Source organism: Sciurus vulgaris (assembly GCF_902686455.1).
Source record: "Sciurus vulgaris genome assembly, chromosome: 11".
NCBI classification, from domain to species: Eukaryota; Metazoa; Chordata; class Mammalia; order Rodentia; family Sciuridae; genus Sciurus; species Sciurus vulgaris.
The window spans coordinates 113,314,807-113,335,005 of NC_136472.1; the positions used below are offsets into that span (position 1 = coordinate 113,314,807).

The window sequence follows — 20,199 nt, forward strand, 5'->3', positions numbered from 1 at the left end:
GTAGCTATTATAGCATCCAAAATTGGGTGTTCATTAAATCACTGTTTACAGCCTTAGTGATGATCCACATAATTATAGCATATATTAGGGGTGAAGAGGAACTAGGGTTTTTGTGTGTTTTGTTTGGGGGAAAAAAGCCTTGTTATCAAAGTATTGAAATGAGATGTCATCACATCCTCCTGAAAAAGATATTACAGGATCTTGCTTTAATCATGCTATCCTAGTCTGGATTGCACATGGTTAATGAAAACAGGAGAGAGCAGAAAGTATGTTTCAGCTTTTGGAAATATTTAATAACTTTCCACTTTTTAGCCACCTTCTCTTTACCAGACTTGAAAGCTAGTAGTTTATTGAGAGAGTAATGCAGGAGTAACAAATAGAATAGTTGATAACTTTCCTTCAAGAGTCTACAAACTAAGTAGTGTTGTAATGCCCAGTTCCCAGTTATCTAAAGCAGTGTGACAATTCTTTGGAAATCCATATACTTTTACTTACCCACTAGAAACTAATTCTATCCATTATTGACTCCCAGGTTGTCTCTACTAAGAAAACTTTCCAGTAAAGATAAAATCTATACCTATGTTATGTAAAATTTTCAAATTTGTATATAAGCAAATCATTTAATTTATAATTCTTTATTACTGAAGGTTCATTTACATGGTATTTAAGGCATAATAAAAAATAAATTACAATACAAAAGTTCTCTTTAAGAAGGAGACACTGTATTACCCCTTGAGTATTCAGCCAAGATTCAAGCTACAAGTTTGCCGGAAAAACTCTCCATGAGTTTTGGGGTAACTACTTTTTCATTATACCTATAGAACATGCAGACCATCAGTTTGAAGAAATATACAGTTGTAATATTTTCAAAGTTGAATTATGAAGAAAAATATAAACTGTGGATTAAAGATAATATAGACTTCAGATCTAATTTTTAGTTGCAAAATTGACACTGAATATGGAGAGACTTTTTTAAAGGTACCTCTTCTTTCCATGGCCCACTTACAAAGTTTACTTTATCTACCAACATAAGGAGGAAAAAAATAAAAGTTTGTATCATTCAGTTAAACTAGGTTTGATATTTCTTTGCTATGTACCCAGTTCTCTCTTCCTTAAAATAAGCAAGTGACTTACAACCAAAAAAAGGAAGAAAAAGAAAAATTTAATCTCTTCCAGTTCTCAGAGCTTTGCACAATACTGCACAAAATTATCATTTAGGTTGACCTTTTCTCACCATCCTTAAATTTTTAAGAGTTGTAATATACTATTTCAGAATACTTCTATTAAACTGCTTAATGATTCCAGTCTGCAAATGAGCTTAGCTTTGCTCTGCCGTAATAGATATTGAACTGAAGGTAAAATATAGTAAGCAAAACAGTCATTGCTCATGAAAGATCTACATTGTTGATTATTTTTCACAATGTAGAAAAAAATTGACAGGTGAATCATCCTGAGGTGGCATTTGCCAATGTATTAGCATTTATGTAACTTTTGTAGATATTGTGATTTAGACTTATACTATTGTAAACCTTGGATTTATTACAAAAACCAAACCAAAACAAAAACACCCCATCACCTGGAATACTGAAAGAAATTCAACAAAGCAAGATGTGTCTCATACTTAAGGAGAACCATTAAAAACAAATCAAACAATAGTTTGGATTTGGGATTTACTGTTAATCAAAAATAGCTGGGAGACCTTTTAATTGAAAATGTTAGAAGGAAAGAGAGTAAATTTTAGTAGCAAGATTACTGGTCTAAAAAACAAATGTATGAAAGGAAATGTCATGACAGACAGGTTGGCTTTTATTCCTTTTGATACAATATATGTGTATATAAGTCATACTCAATAAGGAGTATTTGAGAGCAAAACTATAACTCCTTAGTTTACAAAAGCTAAAACTCAATTGAAAAATATTTGCACTCTGAAATTAAATAAAACCTTAATAATAAGACTGTATGTGAGTCTGACGGTATCTGCTCAAGGGGAGCCCTGTGCTGCCTACAAAAGATATTGCTTTTATAGTTGGGTATTTGCTGCATAATTCGTTGGAAAACAGGGCACAAGTGGAAAAGCCAAAGAAAGGTTTCCATTAACTTCAGGTATCTGTATCTAAGGTTCTTGTTCTTGAAAATCTTCAGCTTCCTAAAATAGAAAACAAAAGTTTAAATGGATAATGTATTTGGGGAGAGTGTAAAGAGTGCAGTAGGAATACCTGGCTTTATGAATTTCGTACATATTGTTAATCAATTCTTTTTTTTTTTTTTTTTTTTTTTGGTATTGGTTATTTAACCCAGGGATGCTTAACCACTGAGGCCAATCCCCAACCCTTTTTTATTTTTTCTTTTGATACAAGTTCTCACTAAGTTGCTTAGGGACTCCTGTCTCAGCCTCCTGAGTTGCTGGGATTACAGGCTTGTGCCACCATGCCAGGCTCTCCTCCCTTTCTTAAGGAAAATATCCTTAAATTTATTTCCCCCAATTTAATTCTTAATACAAGAAGTTTCCTGATTCTTATTACATGTTTCTCAAAGTCAATGTCCTTTATTCATAGCATCCTAGTACTTGGCATGGACACTTGGAGGATCTACAGCTCACTCACATATATTTTATACCCACCTTCATTATAAACAAAATCAAACATACAGAAAAGTAAAGATGGTGTATGGAATTCATCCACCATCTAATTTTAAAATATATTTTTTTTTTATTTACATTTTTTGGCTGAAGTTCTTACAGCAATTTACTGGTATTTACCCTTATTTACTCCCATATGTGTTTTTTTTAAGGGGGACATTTTCCCACATAACTACAATATCATTATTACACTTTATAAAAACTAACAATTTCCTGATGTTATCTATATGCAACATTTTCATATTCAAGATTTCCTCAGTTGCCCTCTCCAAATTGTTTTATGTCTAGTTTGTTCAGATTTGTATCCATCCAGTCAGGGATCACACATTGCACTTAATTGTTTTAGTCTCTTAAATCTCTCAAATTTCTTTTAATCTAAAACAGTCCCCCATCTTTATTTTCCATTACACTGACTTGTTAGAGAATCTGCTTGATTTTAAAAAGACATAGCCTTTGGTAAGTACTACGATACAATCGATTTTTGCCGATTGGTTTGGTTTGGTTTTGCAACACTTAACCACTGAGCTACATCCCCAGCCTCTGATCCGCAATCATCCACCACAGCCTCCTGAGTAGCTGGGATTACTGGTATGAACCACCACATCTGGCCAGTTTTGGTTTTGCAATCCAGTCACTTTTATTCATCTCCAATTTTATAAGTCCTTGAGGTTTTTGGGGTTTTTTTTAATGCTCTGTAATTGTAGATGGACATGATATCTTTATTTATTTTTATGTGGTGCTGAGGATCGAACCCAGTGCCTCATACATGCCAGGCAAGTGCTGTGCCACTAAGCTACGACCCCAGCCCCCTCCTTGAGGTTTTTCATTGAAGCTTTAGCATATATAATGTGACTCTCTTTGCAACTAATAATAGTCTATAAAAATTTTCTCCCATTTAGGAGACCTGAACAGAGTTTTACAGATTAAAGTAATTAATGTCAAAAATATTCTGCTAAGTATAAAATTCAGTTTACATGTCTTAATTTACAACATCCAGAAATTAAATATGTGGTCCTAATTCAGAGAACGGGAGAAATTCTGAGCATGGGAAAAATAACCATCCTACCTTTTAAGCCTGATAAACCTGAAAACTGGAAAGACAAAGTTATTCGCTAATAAAAAAAACTAGATTTATAGAGCAGTAACTAATTTAGAGGAGTGAAACCAACTCCAAATAATTCAAAAGTTCTTTAGCAAAATGCCAGGCAGATCTTTAAGTCACTCTCTTAATGCCATATTGGTTTACAATAAAAAAGAAGAAGAAAAATCAGATGATTAATCATTTATTTAAAAAAAAGATTTATTTACATGTTGAAAGTTTATTCATGGGGAAAAAAGCTTATTGGAAACTTTTGGTAAATATAACCCCAAAGCTTTAAAAAAAAAAAAAAAACTTAGTATTCTCTCAGCTTTAATGACAGTACAGTCAAGCTTCTTAATCCTTTGTACTAAATTCAGTCAAAGGGATAGCCATTCATGAGACTGGAACCCTGACCCAGAACCTCTAATTTCATCTATGAAATACCTGACAACCATATAAAGTAATCCAGGCAATCCATGTTAGAGGTGGACCAGACAGGTCAGAAAACTGAGGAAAGAGAGCAACCCATTTGTGAGCCTCACAATCTAGAAATGTTAGTCTGTGCCTTCTAAATAAACAGAGACCTTTTCTTGGTTGAGCCTTTCCTCTTCTTTTCTGTAACAAAAAAGCAGAAAAAAATGTCAGGTGAACAAAATGGGGGGTGCAAATATTTTTCAGATAGTGTGTTTTGTCCCACATTTTTTTAAGAATTGCATTCACCTGGGAGTGGATCCAAGCTTAGCAGTGCTATCTGACTAGAAATACTTATGCCTCCACATGATCCTGGGTAAATGAACCAAGGCTCTTTTCAGAATATAAGGGAATACAATTTGGTAATCCCAGCAGCTCAGGAAGCTGAGTCAGGAGGATCTCAAGTTCAGAGCCAGCCTTAGCAACTTATTGAGGCCCTAAGCAACTCAGTGAGACCCTGTCTTAAAATAAAATATAAAAAAAGGGCTAGGGATGTTGCTCAGTTGTTAAGCACCTCTGAGTTCAATCCTTGGTACCCCCACAAAAAAAAACAAAAAAAAAAGAAAAACAATCTCTGTGAGATACCACTTCATGTCTACTAGATGGCTATAATTAAAAAAAGACAATAACCCTTGATGGTAAGGACGTGGAAAAATTAGAAGCCTCATGAATTGCCTATAGGAACGTATAATATGGCCATTTTGAAAACAGTCTACCAATCCTCCTAAATTAAACAATGTTCTTACATGACCCAGCAATTCCACTCACTCCTAGGAGAATTGATGTGTCTACAAAAAAAATTTATAGATGAATGTTCACAGCAACATTAGTTACAATAGCCAAAAAGTAGGAAAAAACCTAAATGCCTATCTGTTGATTAGTGGATAAACAATATGTGATATACCCATTTCAATGGAATATTATGTAATCATTGAAAGGAATGAAGTACTGAGCTGGGGTGTGGCTCAGTGGTAGAGTACTTGCCTAGCATGTGCAAGACCCTAGGTTCAATCCCCAGCACCAAAAAAAAAAAAAAAAAAAAAAAGAATGAAGTATTAATATATACTATAACAATAACATGAATGAACTTTGAAAACATTATACTAAGTGAAATAAGCTGGATGTAAAGACCATATACTTTATGATTCCATTCATAGGAAATGTCCAGGATAGGCAAAGCCCCTCCAAGACAGAAAATAGATGAGTAGGTGTCAGGGGTTGGTGGGAGGGGAAAATAGAAAGTGATGGCTAAAGTATATGGTGTTTCTTTGGAAGGCTGTTCAAAAGGTTCTGGAATTGTTAGTGATTGTTGAACAAATTTGTGACTATTAAGAAGGTGAATTTTATGTTAAATAAATTTTATGTTGATTTTAAAACAGGTTTATTGAACACTTACTATCAGCACAGCAGACTTTCTAATGTACTGATCCATAGGGACCCTGCCAACTACCTAGCCCATTATTCTTAAGCATTCATGCTTTACTTAAAAGTAAAGGATATTTTAAGTTGGAAATGTTGCTCAGTGGTAGAGCACTTGCCCAGAATGCTCAAGGTCCTGGGCTTATTCCCTAGTAACGCCAAATTGAATAAAGTAAGGGATATTTTAGAAAAGCTTTACATAAGCAGGTTTTTATGACATGAAATTCCACATAGTAAAGAAATTCTGTGATGATATCTTTTTGTAAAATTAAGAAAGCCTTTGTCAAGTTCATATTCACAACCTAATTTATCTGTCCTGTGACTAAGAAGTCTTCTACGTAGGATTTATTCAACAACAAGAACGTGTGTTCAACAATTATTTAGCCACATTGCAAAATACCAGGAGTCACAATAAGAAAGTATTAGAAAGAGTCTTTCCCATAACTTCCCAGCCTTACAATTTTATCGCCACCACTTTATGAGCTCTTTCAGCCCATCGCTTTTTCCGGAAATGCTGGAAGAGGACCACCACAATTACTATTATCACCATCAGTGCACAGGCAGAGCCGATAGCCAGAGCCAGGAAGTAGATCTCCGAGAACTGTACTATGAGGAGGAAAAGATCAACTGATCAACTGAGGATTGTAAGAATAGAACTGTGAAGAAATCTAAAGACATAACTGGGATGCATTTCATCATTAAATGAAATCTTCCTTTCTCCTACCTTTATGTAAAAAGTACCATATGACCTTGTAAATGCTAGCAGCAGTAGGAAAGCCACACAGACTACTTTAGTGCTTCTCAAAATGTGATCCTAGGAGTAGCAGCAACAGTATCACTTGAGAACTTTGGAATGAAAATTCTCAGGCCCCACCCCAGACCTATTGAGCTAGAAACAATAGGGGTGGGGCCCAACAGTCTGCTTTTAAAGTTGTCCCCCAGGTGATTATGATACATACTAAAGTTTTAAGAAAATGAGTCAGCTAACTTCCTAGTGGGGTAGGATTATTGCTAACATAATCAAATCTAGAACCTAACCCATTTCTCCTGGACCCCATCTTACCTCTGCCCTTGAGTCAGTCAGTTATTCAATTTATTAAGGTCCTACTGTGCTCCAGGCACTGTGATACAAATGAAAAGTCAAAAAGACATTATTCTCAAGGAGCTGTTGCCCTCAGAAGATAGGCAAGTAGATCAGTAACTAGTCTAATGGTTAAATGGTGAAAGAGAGGGAGCCCAGGGGGAAGGGTCCCAAAAGATCAAAGTCTGTGAAATCTGGTTCTCCTGTTCCTTAATTTGATTTATAATTGAAACTTCAATAAACCCTTAGAGCCAGGAAGGACATTAGAGAATGTGTAGCTCAGGAGTATCCAGCCTGGAGCCCATCAAGAAGGACCGAGAATGGGGAAATGATCACAGTCCCAAAAACTTGTGTCTCTGGTGTGTCTCCACTTTTTGTGGGAAACAGGGCTATGACTTTCATTAGATTCTCAAGAGTAATGATTCTGATATGTTAAAGAACCAATGATTTCTTATCTAATCTGCTCATTAGAAGAAGCTGAGATCCAGAGGCATTCTGTTACTTCTTTCAATACCCAAATGACCTCTCCAGATTATATAGCTCTTTACTGATAGGACCTTGAGGGACGGTTTTCAAGTGTACTCGGAATGAAAGAAGGAAATCCTACCACTTTATGGACTTACACATTTGGAGTAGTAATGTGTGTCAATTAAGAGGTACACAGAGCTAGGTTATAATACCCCTTCTACTAGCTGTTTGATTTGGGGTAATTAACTCTCTTGAGCCTCAGTTTCCTCCTGTATAAAATAGAGATAAAAATATCCATTTCTTGAATTCTTATAAAAAATAAAAACAATTCATGTAAATCGTTCCATGCTGTACCTGCCCATAATAAGCATTCAGTTTATGGTAACTGTAATTTTCAGTACAGGTCAGAGTATGGTGATTTTCACATTTATCATCTCAGTTTGTCCTCACCATAGTCACCATATTATTTCCAATTTACAGATGAGGAAAATAAGATTCATGTACAGTTACAGATGGTAGCTGTGACTCACACACAGTTCTACAGCATTTCAGAAACTGTTGTGGTTTTTGTTCTTTGCAACCTGGCACCGTTTTCCAGGTTGTTCTTTATAAGGGTGCAGGCAATACAATGCACTAGTTCACAGCACAATTTTAGAGTCAAAGATGGTTGGGTTTGAGTCCAAAGTTACTCCATTTGCCAACTACATGATTTTGGGCAAGTGACAACCTCTATGAGCCTCAATTTCCTTGTTGGTAAAATGGGAGATACTAAATGAAAAATAAACTGATGAGATATGTAAAGCACAAATAAAATGTGTCATGTAAAGACAGGCGGGAAGTACTCAGTAAACGTCGCTGCCATTATTGGTGTCTGTGTCCGAGGGTAGTGAGGATGAAGTGAGATAGGACATGTTGGGCCCTTTGGACAGTGCCTCGTACACTGCAGGAACTCAGTAAGTGTCTTGAATAAATAGAATGAACAGACCTATTGTTGGCCTCTTATCAGAGAGTCACTTCCTCTCCCTTTCACCATTTCAATGCCGTTTTTGTAAAAGATTCCCCGATCCTTTTGCTTTACTTTCTGTTTCTTTCCACAACCAAACAAAGCCTTTCTCTCTTTACCCTAGGATTCCTAGTCCCTCTCTGTAGTTCCCTCTCTACCCTTTCAACCATAACAAGAGATTGCCTCTCTTTTCTACCAGCTTTCACGTCCCAAGCCCTCTTCCCCCACATAACCTACCAGTGTGCACAACGCTGAGGCGGATCGCCCCTACCAGCCCATCGACATCAGGTGGGTTCTTCACCTGGCAGGTGTATGTCCCATTGTCATCAAACTGCAGTTTCCAGAGGATAATGGAGACATCGTACCTCTCAGGATTCCCATCCCAGACCACCCGGTCCTTGAACCGCCCACTCATGGGTTGGAAGGGATCCACATGGTAGTAGAAGACCTAGAGAGGGGAAATGGCAAAAGTCTGTCATTCAGTACCCAGGCAAGGAGGCTGCAATGAGGGGGCGGAAGAGAAATGGCAAGCCCAACTGTCCCATCCACAGCTCTCTTCCTAAGAATCTTGCTTCCCCTCCCCTGGTCTGTCCAGGTCTCTATCCCAAAAATGTTTCCCAGCTTACCCCTGTTCCTGTTGCTAAGAAATTTACAGGAAGAGTGAGGAGAAATGCACTGGTTTAATGTTTTCCTAACCAGGGGTCCCCTAGAAACTAATGACAATAATCTACTTACAAACTGTTCAGGCCCCCCATCTCGAGGACGGAAATTCCAAGTCACTGTTAGTGCATTACCCACGGGAGCAAAGCTGGAGAAAGTGCATTTTAACCGAACATCTGTCCCATTCACAGCCTCCACTGCCCCAGAGGTGTAGATTTCCACAGCTTCTGTGAGCCAAAGAGCTGCAATAAAAGGAATAAGAAGGGTTAAAAGAAGATGTGGCCTTGAGAGAACTATGGCACTTTCAAAATAAATGTCTGAGTAGGGAACAAGCAGAACCGTGATGCCCAGCTTGCTTACTCACCCAGTCTGCACAGTCCGACCCACCTACATGCAGCCCTGACACTCCCATGCCCTGACAACTCAAATACCACACAGTGAACCTTCCTAGTGCTTTGACTTTCTCCAGCGCCTCATGGCACTGACTTCAGAAGTGCTATAACAAACTACAAACACTAGCAAATAAAAAGAAGTCAGAAGCGCAGAATTAAACTTCCTAGCAGGTAAGTTTTCCAGAAAGAGTCCTCATTAGGTAGGTTTCCTACAGTTACTAGTCTTCTGTAGAAATTGGATTAATCAGCTTCCATCAGCCTGTGTTTGCCTGCATCTGGGACCTTTATACCATGTGGCGTATTTTACCATATTGACGTTTAGAATGTGTGTGTTGGGGCAGTTTCAAAACCACAGTGGGTCTCTCTTTAGCAATCTGTTTTCCTGGTGCTGCACAGAGTTCCAGACAAGATCCACACACAGAAATCAAGTGCCAGTTCCTACCAGCAGCAGGAGACTGAGAACAGACACACAAAAATGGTGTGTAACCTGAGATTAGAAAGCCCTCTCTGTACTGGATCACTGGCAGCAAACACACCGAAACCTGTTTGTCCAAAGCAATCCCCCCCCCGAAACAACTAGTTTCAGTAAAGTCCAAATTAAACCACTGCAACTGTGTCTCAGGCTCCCACACAAAACTCTTGCAACTTTTCGACAATTAACTATCTCTATCGTGTACGCAATAAAAGAGGAAATGCCGAGAGGAGCTCGCCAGGTCTTACCTGTGAGCTGTAAGCCAAGGAGAAGCGCCACACGCCCAGGACTCTTGCCATACATGAGGGAAACCCAGCCCTGGTCCCAGAGACCAGACCGGGCAGACACGGGGCTGCCAAGATGGGTCCAGGAAGAGTGGGAGCCGCGTTTTCCCCGAGAGGGGAGTCTCAGTCCCTCACCTATGGGAATCTGAGCTCCGAAGCAAGCCAGTCGTGACTCATCCCGACCGGCCGGTGCACTGTGCTGGAATGAAAGGTGGGGACTCCTCTCAACGCCCTCCTTCCCTTCCTCCGTCCCGCCCTCCACACTACCAGCACGTCTGCACAAAGGTTCCAAACTCTACAGTCCTCTCTTTACTTTTCAGTTCATCTGACTGGGCTCTGGCCTCTGGATGGCCTCGGAAACAGCCAGAGGAGGTGGTGCCATTCCACAGCGTCCCAGGTTGCTTTGGGTTTGGCCCACACGCACCCTTTCAAAACAGGCTTGAGGTCGCCCTGGGAAGTGAACAGCAAAGCCACCTTGCAGTGATTCCACAACCCACAGCACCGCCCGGGGCCACCTTAGCGTAGGGCTGGAATCTCTGCAGCTCTTCAAAACAAGAGTCTGAATTCCTTAGGACCCTGAAATGACAGAGAGTCTTAACACCCTCATTTTTAGCCAAGTGTTACCACAAGAATTTCTGCGCCTTTTCTACCTCGTCGTTTTCACTGACACCCAGCTGAAGCAAATCTCAATGTCTAATGATTCTTTTCCTTTTAAGGATTTAAAGAAGAATCAGGACAATTACGAAGTGTTTTCCTGCTCCGCCTTTCATCTCCACAACCCCCCACGAAGTAGTCCCATTTTACCAAGGAGGACTCGGAGAGCCCAGGGAAGGTAAGTGATTTGCCCAAGGTTGCACAACCAACCAAACAAACTTTAGCTCTCCAGTGTAGTGCTCTCGCCACAAAATACCCGCTGATATGAATAATCAGACAGAGACTTCTCAAGGCAACATCTTATAATACCTTTTCGTGCTTCACATTTTATCTGCCATTTTTAGGGCAGCCATCTGTCTGAGAAGTCTGAAGAGTTGAGGAATTAAAATGAGAAAAAAGGCCTCCTTGTCTCAAGGAGGCACAGCTTAATGAAGCAGCACTGAACTGGGATGATGAAGACTTCACATGTGGCAAGAAAGTCTTAGACCAAGGGTAAAATCCTAGCAGAGCTGAGTTGCCCTTGTGCCCAGATTAGCAGTCTGGAAACCAGTGATTCATAAAGTCTCCTAGCTGAACCCCAGAACAGAGAGGTTACCAGGAGTGGGAGCAAGGAGCAGGATAAGTAGAAAAATAAAACTTGAGGCTGGGGGTGTGGCTCAGTGGTAGAGCACTTGCTTAGCATGCAGTAAGGACCTGGGTTCAATCCCCAGCTCTGAAAAGAAAAAAAAAAAGTAAAACATCATAAAGAGAAGAAAAGAGAAAATTTCACCAAAAGAGAGGCAAATTACAGAAATGAAGAAAAAAGAGAAAGATGGTGTTGGTATGGAGGAAAAACCATGTCGGCACCAGCAAAAATCCATTCTGTTAGAACCAAGAAGCCCAGGGGCTGCCTCAGATGGAGAAGAGTCATGTGGGAGCATGAATCTGTTATCATGATGTTTCTGATAAAAGAGTGTCTGCCTCCTTTATCAGCTTCTAGGTCATTCTGAGCAACCTGAACTCAGAGTGCTGGCATACTGGTAGACCTTTAAAAATGGTTATAAGTAAAGTACAACCCTTTGGTATTGTAGGTCAGAAGAGGTCAGCCATGGGGTCTAAACAAAAAAGAGATAAAAGAAATGTGATCCTCTTTGGTAGGTTTTTACTCTGCAGGAATATGCAGGAGAGGTAGAGGGTTTTGAAGGCCACAGAAAATTGCAAAATTTGGTGAGAGGTAGAACTACTGAAGAGGTGAGGGACACAATGAAACGCAGCAGGAGAGAAACCAGAGCAGGGAGATCTGAACAGACTGGCTGTTGTGGAGCAGAAGAACCCCTCCCACCACCAGACGCCCTGAGAGCTGGCTGCCAGCCCTGCTCTGAGGGCACAGCTGCCCGGATCCCATTCCTCGGCAGAGGTCAATTTCCTGGCTTTGTGCTTGGCAACGCCCAATTCCTTACAGTTAACAGGAGAGGATCCAAGACACCGTCCCCTCCCTGGGTGACGAAGGAGGCCAAGGGCTGAGCTCTTCAACAGAAAATGCTAAATAAAAAGGGTGATTGGCCCTCAAAGTTCCCAAGATGCCAATCAGCAGCACTTTAATCAAAACTGGAGGCATCTGCATACAGCTAAGTAGTATTCACATCTAGGCAAATGAGAGAAAAGGAAAAGGAATTCTGGAGATTTAAAAGAAGGAAAATGAGGGTCTGAAGATGAAGCTCAGTGGTAGAAAGCTTGTCTAGCGTGCCTGAGGCCCTGGGTTCAATCTCCAGGGGGGCAAAAATGGAAAGTTCAATCTTCAGAGACATCAGTTTTTTTACGCACTTTACTAGAGAAAAACCCTAATTGTCATTCAGATTTGTGACATACCCATATCTTTGAAAGCATCTCATCTGGATAAAGGATATTGCAGAGGAGGCTCAAGGGGCAGACCAAGCGGGAAGGGGTGCAGAGCTTCTATTCTCTTGCTGTAACATCTGGTCACATATTAGCCACTCTCAACTGGGATTAGTCAAGACCAAGTTCACACTCCTTAGATGACTAACGGGGCCCTGCCCACTTGGACCCAGTCACCCACTGGTCTGCTGCTCCTCCCAGTAGAGAAAGAAGTAGAGGATTTTGAAGACCACAGCAAATTGCAAAACTTGGTGAGAGGTAGAGTTACCCAAGAGCTGAGGGACACAAGGAAATGCAGAAGGAGAGTAACCAAGACAGGAAGATCTGAACAAACTGCCTGTCTGGAGCAGAACCCCTCCCACCAACACCACCTACCCCCCAGAGCTGGCTGCATCTTCCTCCCATGCTTTAGTTTGAGGGTTGCTCTGGTCCCTGTGGATACCCATTTGCCCAAACATTTCACAAAAATATTTCTGATGGGACATCTAGACCTCAGCCAGTGCTAAACTCACTGGGGACTCAAACATAAAGGACAGCTGACCCAAATCAGCATTTGTAAAAAAAAAAAAAAAAAAAAAAAAAATTGTCTTTTTCAACATCCTCTGCAAAAATGTGGTGTCTTTTGTTTGTTTGTTTTTACAAGATGAAATCAGCATTCTGCGAAGCAAGGAAACATAATTTACCATTTACGGTGGTTCAAATAAAGCACTTGTGTACTCAAAAGTTGCTGTCCACAGGTCCAGTGTATTAGGAAAAATTTTGTTGAATGTCTGATACATGCTGGGTGAGACATAGAAAGTAAAATAAGGCATTTCTGCTGGGAAGGAAACGATAGTCTAAAAGAGGATGGGAGGAGGAGAGTGTGTATAAACAACTAATTACCATATTTATGACTCTGGAATTCAGTTCTACAAGGATAAACAGGAATTCTGGCAGGAGGAAGGAGAAACAATCGCTTTCCTGTCAGGGGAGATGGGTATTCACAGGGACCAGCAGTGGATCTCAAAGCTAGGGAGGGCATGGGGAGGAGCAGCAGGCCAGTGGGTGGCCAGGTCCTTGTGGGCAGGGCCCCCGTTGGTCATATAAAGTATGTGGACTTGGTCTTGACTAATCCTGGTTGAGATTGGTTAATATGTGAGCTGATGGTTCACCCAGAGAGGGCATGGAAGCTCTGTACCCCTTCCTGCTTGCCTTCCCTCATCTCCTCCTCTGTACCCTCTGCAATATTCTTTATCATAAACCGGTAAACATGAGTGCGTGTGCCTTTGTGCATGTGTGTGCACACATGTATGTGTAGTGTGTATATGAACCAAGAAGAGTCTCCCTAGAGTGGAATTACTTTGTCCCAGAACCATTAAAAAGGAAAAAGGAAGAAGGGAAAGGAGAAGGAGAAGGAGAAGCCAGAGATATCTACCACCACGCACTCTCCTGGCTTTCTCATGGGCCCCAGGCGAGGAGCCAAACTACAGACTTAATACCTGTTTCAGAAGGCTTGGGAACTCCCAGCCTTTCCTAATCAACAGCTCCAATCTACAGCATCCTTTTTTGGTTTAGAGAGCTTGTTAAAGAGAAGAAGGGAGGATGGCAGAGTCCTAGCTGAGAGGAAAGGTGTGTTCCCCGTGTTCCTCCTCCCTCGCCTCAAGTTTCCTAGACATACTGCAGATCAGATCTGGGTCCTATGAATTTAGAGAAAGAGCCCGTGGGAGGGAACACTCTCCTGCCTCCTCATCTCCTGGCAGCTTTCACCCACCTCTCCAGTGAAGCCTGGGGCTCCTCTCCTAATTATAGAGGAGAGGTGGCAGCCCTCATTTAACAAGCCCAGGGAAGAGACTCTGAAGTTTAACCCTTCACTTACTCTCAAGGGAAGCTAGACAGATTGCACAGGGCTGGAGAGGGGGTATTTTTGAAGATAACTTTGAAGAATCTCTCAGAGGCTAAGGTACTTTACCGATGCATTTATCTATCTTCCCGAGAACCACACATGCCACACCCCAAATTTGGTGGCACAATTTACATTTTTATTGTTTATTGATGAGCATAATATTTCCTGTTATTCTATTACAGTTATCTCTTGTTAAAATTGGTTACCATGACCAGTTTTCCTTCTTAAGAAATTATCTCCAGAGAATGAAAAGAGTTGTTTATTTTTGTTTGTTTGTTTTTCCTTACTATACTCTAGGAGGCATAGCCAAAGAAGCAAGAATCTAACCAAATCCAAGATCCAAATCCAAGCTCAGCCACTTACTGGCTGTGTGACTTTGGACAGTTGTTTAATTTTCTGTGCCTCAATTATCTAATGTGCAAAATGCAAATAATAGCATCTGCCCCATAGGCCGAGTATGAGAATGAGGTGAAATACTGTATTTGAGTAAAGTTCTATGCACACTGCTCACAGAAAATATTCAGTAAATTTTAGTTGTCTGTGATTATATTTGGTTAAAACCCCTTTGGGGAAAGATCTGGCATTTTCTTTTCTTTTTCTGAAGATTGTTGAAGTTTATTAACAATATCCATGGATGTAGAAATGTGCAACATCACTGTCATCATCATAACCACTACCACCAAAACCATTACCCCTACGCTCCTCCTCACAACCAGCAACACTCCCACCATCATTATCCCCAGTGTCACCATTATCTTCATCATCATCATCACCTGGCATTTTCTTATATAGCTAAACATATAACCACCCTAGCAATTCCACTACAAGGAATCTACCCAAGAGAAATGAAATCATACATCCACAAAGAGATTTGCAGAATATTCATAGAGGCTTTGTTCATAACAGCCCAAAGTTGGAAACAACCCATCTTCCCATCAACAGAAGATTCATAAATACACTACAGAATATTTTCACAATACTACTCAGCAGTAAAAAGGAATTAATTGCTGCAGCCAAATGAATGAACTTCAAAAATACGCTGAGCATAATTACCTAGTCATAAAATTGTGCATACTCTTTGGTTCCATTTATACAAAGTTCTAGAACAGGAAAAAAACTACTCTTTGGTGGGAAAAAGTCATAAAAACAGTGTTTGCTCTTGGAGAATAGGGGCAGGAATTGACTGGAAGGGCCCAAAAGAAGATTCTCTATCATATGAATGTTGCACCTTGATAGGAGTTTGGGTTACACAGACTTAACACACTTGTCAAAACTCGTTGAGTGGCATATATTTAAGATTTCTGCATTCTACTGAGTGTAAATGTTAATATTTTTAAACAATTGTAAATAAACATTGAGTTCTCATTAATGTTGGAGTATCTTTGGGGGAAGATCCTGATTTCTTCGATTCTGTTTTTTGTTTGTTTGTTTGCAGCACTGGAGATTGAATCCAGAGCCTCATCATGCTGTGCAAGCACTCTACCACTGAGCTAGATCCCCAACCCTGCAGTTCAGTTTTAACATGCATCCAAAAATAAGATGGAACCAAAGTGGTGGCTCACACCTGTAATCCCAGCAACTCCAGGAGGCCGAAGGATCACAAGTTAGAGGCCAGCCTCAGCAACTTAGTGAGAGTTGGGATGGGGGTGTGGTTCAATCCCCAGTACAAAAATAAATAAATAAGTTAAAGAAAACTGGGGAGGTAACTCAGTGCTTGACTAGCACATGCAAGGTCCTGGGTTCAATTCCTAGTACCACACACACAAAAAGAGATGGATGGGTAGGTAGATGAGTAGAGGAATGGATAGATACATGATAAGGCAAGTATAGTAAAGTATTATTTGAAGAATTTGAATGGTTCATACAGGTATTCACTATCAAATTTTTGTACATTTTATGCACACTTCAAGTTTTCTAAAATAAAATATTGGAGGGAAATCTATTCCATCATTCACAAAGTTTCCTTAGCATTACATAAATGATAACATCAAATTTAGTAACAGTGTTTGAGTTTCGTTATTTCACCTTATTCTAATCAGAATACTGGTAGTACTTATTTATTTATTTATTTAGGTACTGCAAGATTAACCCAGGGGCGCTTTACCACTAAGGTACATCTCCAGCCTTTTTTTTTTTTTAACCAAAGAGTAATGTGCCAGGTGCAATGGTGCATACCTGTAATCCCAGCTCCCTAGGAGGCTGAGCCAGGAGGATCACAAGTTCGAGACTAGCCTCAGCAACTTAGCAAAACCCTGTCTCAAAAAATAAAAAAGGGCAGGGAATGTAGCTCAGTGGTAAAGCACCACTGGGTTTAATCCCTAGGACACCCCCCCCCCGACTTAAAAAAGGAGTAATGTGTCTATGTGTCTATTTCACTTAGAGTCTTAAAAATGCTTTTTTTCTTTTTTTTTTTTTTTTTTTTTTTTTTTTTTTTTTTTTTGACATTTTGACACACAAAATGTCCTAATGGTAGGAAGGAAGAAAGGGAGGAAGGGAGGGAGGGAGGGAGGAAGGAACGAAGGAAAGGTCATTAAAAGGAATAGTATGACCGGCACAGTGGCACACACCTGTAATTCCAGCAGCTTGGGAGGCTGAGGCAGGAAGACTGAAAGTTCAAAGCCAGCCTCAGCAACTTAGCAAATATAAAAAATAGAAAGGGCTGGGGCTGCGGCTCAGCAGTTGAGCACCTTGAGTTCAATCCCTGGTACCAATAAAAAAAAAAGGGGGGTATGAAGAAACACACCCAAAATGTTAAGATTTTACTTACAAAGCTCTTTTGTTGTACAAAAAGTAAAAGTGCTGTTACACTCTTGGTGTAACTGGTAGTCACAGATGGTTGACTCACCAGTCACAACTATCCATGCTACAGCCAGAGTCTTACACAAAATACTAACACTGTTTATGGGTTTCTTGGGGCAAAGTCCTATGCTTGGTGGTGGATTACCAAGAGGGACTAAAAAGAGGAAGGCAGAATGTCACAGGAACTATTCTTTGGCTCTTGGGTGGATGGATGTCCTGGGGTTTGCATAACAGCTACCTTTTTTTGATGTTGTTGTTTGTTTTATTTTGTTTTGTTTTGTTTTTAACAGATATCAAATCTATGAGTAGACCAGCCATGACTGAACAGATCTGTTCTTGCAGTTTATTTGGAGTCTGATCTCTTCTCCTTCATCATCTGCTTCTTTCTTCCTCTTTTCACCTTTCCACTTTCTTCCTCCTCTTATCCTCACCTTCATCAGCTTCTCCATCACATCCAAATTCTTCTTGCTCCCCACTGACTTCATCTTTTTCCCCTTCTACATATTCATCATCTTCATCTTCATCCAACTCTTCCTCCTCACCATCCTCATCCTCCTGGTCCTCATCTTCCTTCTCGTCCTCCCTCTCTTCAGCCACACCATCCACCTCCACATCTGAGTTGGGGGCTTCCCTGTCTTCTCAATCGTAACCATCTAAGTAGGTCAGCTGGAGCAGGAGGCTGAAGACATTCTTGGTAGTCATTCAGGTTAGTGACCTCACAGTTAAATAGATCCAGGCTTTTCAGAAGGTCCGGCTTTTTCAAAGATTCCAAGGTACTGATGTCTTTTAGTTTATTTCCATTTAAATATAGAGGTGTGGAATTCAAAAGTTTTTCTTCTAACATATCCAGACCTCCAACGATTCTGTTATCACTGAGCTCAAGCTTTTTCAATTTAGATAGCTTGAGAGATGTGAAACTGAAGTCAAGCCTACGTTTATTAAACCAAAGAATTCCGAGTTCATAAATTAAGCTGTTAAACCCTCAATTTTTCCATCATTTATTTGCAATTGTCCTAGGCAAGTTCTTGAACAGCTTCTGGGGTCCTCCTCCTTAGCTCCAGGAGAATCTCCTCTCTGTGTCCAAGTTCCCCTTGTCCAGCTCTTCAGACTCAACCTTCAGTGGTAGAGTGGAGCAGGAGAAGCATCCTGGCCTGCACAGTGAGGACCATCAGAGGGGGTCTGCTCCAAGGGGATCCCATGTATCATCCCAACAGGACCCCCAGCCCTTTTCATTTTTTTATTTTGAGACAGGGTCTTACTAAGTTGCCAAGGCTGGCCTTGAACTTGCAATCTTCTTGAGTTGCTGTGATTACACAGCATACTGCACTCAGTCAGGTTTTTTGGTTTTTGTTTTTGTTTTTTTTTTTTTCTAATTGGTTATACATGGCAATAGAATGTATTTTGGTACATTGTACACAAATGGAGCATAACTTCTCACTCCTCTGGCTGTACATGGTGCTGTCACAACAGTAATATAATCATACATGTACATAGGTTAGCAATGTCTGTCTCATTCCATTGTTCTTCCCATCCCCATACCCGCTCCCCTCTCCTCATTCCCCTCTGCACATCCCAAAGTCCCTTCATTCTTCTCTACCCCCTCAACCCCACTATGGATCATCATCCATTTATCACAGAAGACATTCTGCCTTTGGTTTTTTGGTATTGGTTTATTTCAGTTAGCATGATATTCTCTGGTTCCATCCATTTACCTGCAAATGCCATCTTCCTGCCCATCTTCTTCTTTAAGACTGAGTAATATTCCATTGTGTATAGGTACCACATTTTCTTTATCCATTCATCTGTTGAAGAGCATTTAGTTTGGTCCCATAGCTTAGCTATTGTGAATTGAGCTGCTATAAACATTGATGTGGCTGGGCCACCGAAGTATGCTGATTTTAAGTTCTCTTGGGTATAAACTGAGGAGTGGAATAGCTGGGTCAAATGGTTCTATTCCACGTTTTCTGAGGAATCTCCATACTGCTTTCCAGAGTGGTTGCATCAATCTGCAGTCCCCCAACAATGTATGAGTATACCTTTTTCACCACATCCTCATCAACATTTAGTATTCCAGCAAGTTTTTTTACAAATAAAAATTGTCATTATTAAGTGGAAATTGCCATTTATCAAGGGTTTACTCTGTGCCCAGCAGCACGGTAGGTGTGTTACATATGTTGTTTCTGATCTCCATAACTATTCCATTTTATTGACAAGGAAATTGAAGTATCTTGGAGGAAGTACCTTGATTTCTATAATTCAGTTTTGTTTGTTCATTCACAGTACTGAAGATTTATTCATTCTAATACCCACCAAACCCTGCCATTAGATATTGTGCTAAGTGCTGGAAAAGAAAATAGTTTTTGGTCCCAAGTTGCTGTCTGTTGGGAAACATAATCAAATAAATAGGTGATTACAATGCAGTGTGACAAACGAGTTGTGATAAGAGAAGCACAGAAGAGGGACACTCAGCCAGCTAAGGAAGGCTTCCCAGGAGAGAGAACCTCCAAAGTGGTTGGTGGGAACCAAGGGCTCTGAGGTCAGATGAACAGGAGTGTGAGTCACGGATCTACATCATTCACTCGTTCTCTCAACACACATGCTTGCAGCATATGACATGCCAGGCACTTTGTAGGCACCAGGAGTACGATAGTGAATGCAGGAGCATGGAGTGGTCAGAGAAGGCCTCCCTGAGAAGAGGGTGCTTAAGAAATCTGGAGGAAGTGAAGAAGAAGAATATTCCAAGCAGAAGCTTCAGGTGGGCGCATGCTTGGAGTCTCTGAAGAAAAGCAAGAAGGTGACTGTGACTGGAACAGAGCGAAGGGGCAGTGGCCAGGAGATGAGAAGGGAAGGACACAGGGAAGACCAGACCACATGAGACCTGGAGGCTCCAGAAAGGTCTTTGCCTTTAGCCATCAAAAGGCCATGAAAAGCAACCCACAGAGTGAAAGAAATATTTATAAATCATATTTCTGCTAAAGGATTATTGCCCAAAGCATATAAAGAGCTCCTACAACTCAACA

General features: G+C 40.5%; 1 protein-coding gene, 1 long non-coding RNA gene and 1 pseudogene across 3 annotated transcripts; 1 reads left to right on the forward strand and 2 right to left on the reverse strand.

Annotated features, from left to right (window-relative positions):
- Positions 1-619: 619 nt before the first annotated feature.
- Positions 620-10,126, reverse strand: MPZL2 (myelin protein zero like 2). Its single transcript, XM_079105504.1, has 6 exons — positions 9,934-10,126; positions 8,897-9,063; positions 8,399-8,609; positions 6,068-6,215; positions 4,262-4,334; positions 620-2,146 (listed from the first exon to the last, which is right to left on the reverse strand). Exons 1-5 carry the CDS (start codon positions 9,986-9,988, stop codon positions 4,274-4,276), a joined length of 642 nt encoding a protein of 213 aa, XP_078961630.1. The 5' UTR covers positions 9,989-10,126; the 3' UTR covers positions 620-2,146; positions 4,262-4,273.
- Positions 10,127-10,239: 113 nt separating this feature from the next.
- Positions 10,240-15,992, forward strand: LOC306640856. Its single transcript, XR_013757932.1, has 3 exons — positions 10,240-10,366; positions 10,686-10,801; positions 15,816-15,992. It is a non-coding gene; the product is annotated as an uncharacterized lncRNA (long non-coding RNA).
- A 1,486-nt stretch (positions 15,993-17,478) lies between these two features.
- On the reverse strand, positions 17,479-19,370 carry LOC306639905 (acidic leucine-rich nuclear phosphoprotein 32 family member B-like; annotated as a pseudogene). The gene is made up of 2 exons: positions 19,318-19,370; positions 17,479-18,253 (listed from the first exon to the last, which is right to left on the reverse strand). The product of its transcript is annotated as an acidic leucine-rich nuclear phosphoprotein 32 family member B-like (transcript).
- Positions 19,371-20,199: the final 829 nt, after the last annotated feature.

What these genes read in the sequence shown, in the direction of transcription:
- MPZL2 (XM_079105504.1), bottom strand. Translation starts at nt 9,988, where the DNA reads ATGTATGGCAAGAGTCCTGGGCGTGTGGCGCTTCTCCTTGGCTTACAG. An exon ending in CCTTGGCTTACAGCTCACAG is followed by an intron (nt 9,064 to 9,933) that starts GTAAGACCTGGC and finishes CTTTTATTGCAG; the next exon opens with CTCTTTGGCTCACAGAAGCT. An exon ending in AAAGTGGTGGCGATAAAATT is followed by an intron (nt 4,335 to 6,067) that starts GTAAGGCTGGGA and finishes TTTTTGTTACAG; the next exon opens with AAAAGAAGAGGAAAGGCTCA.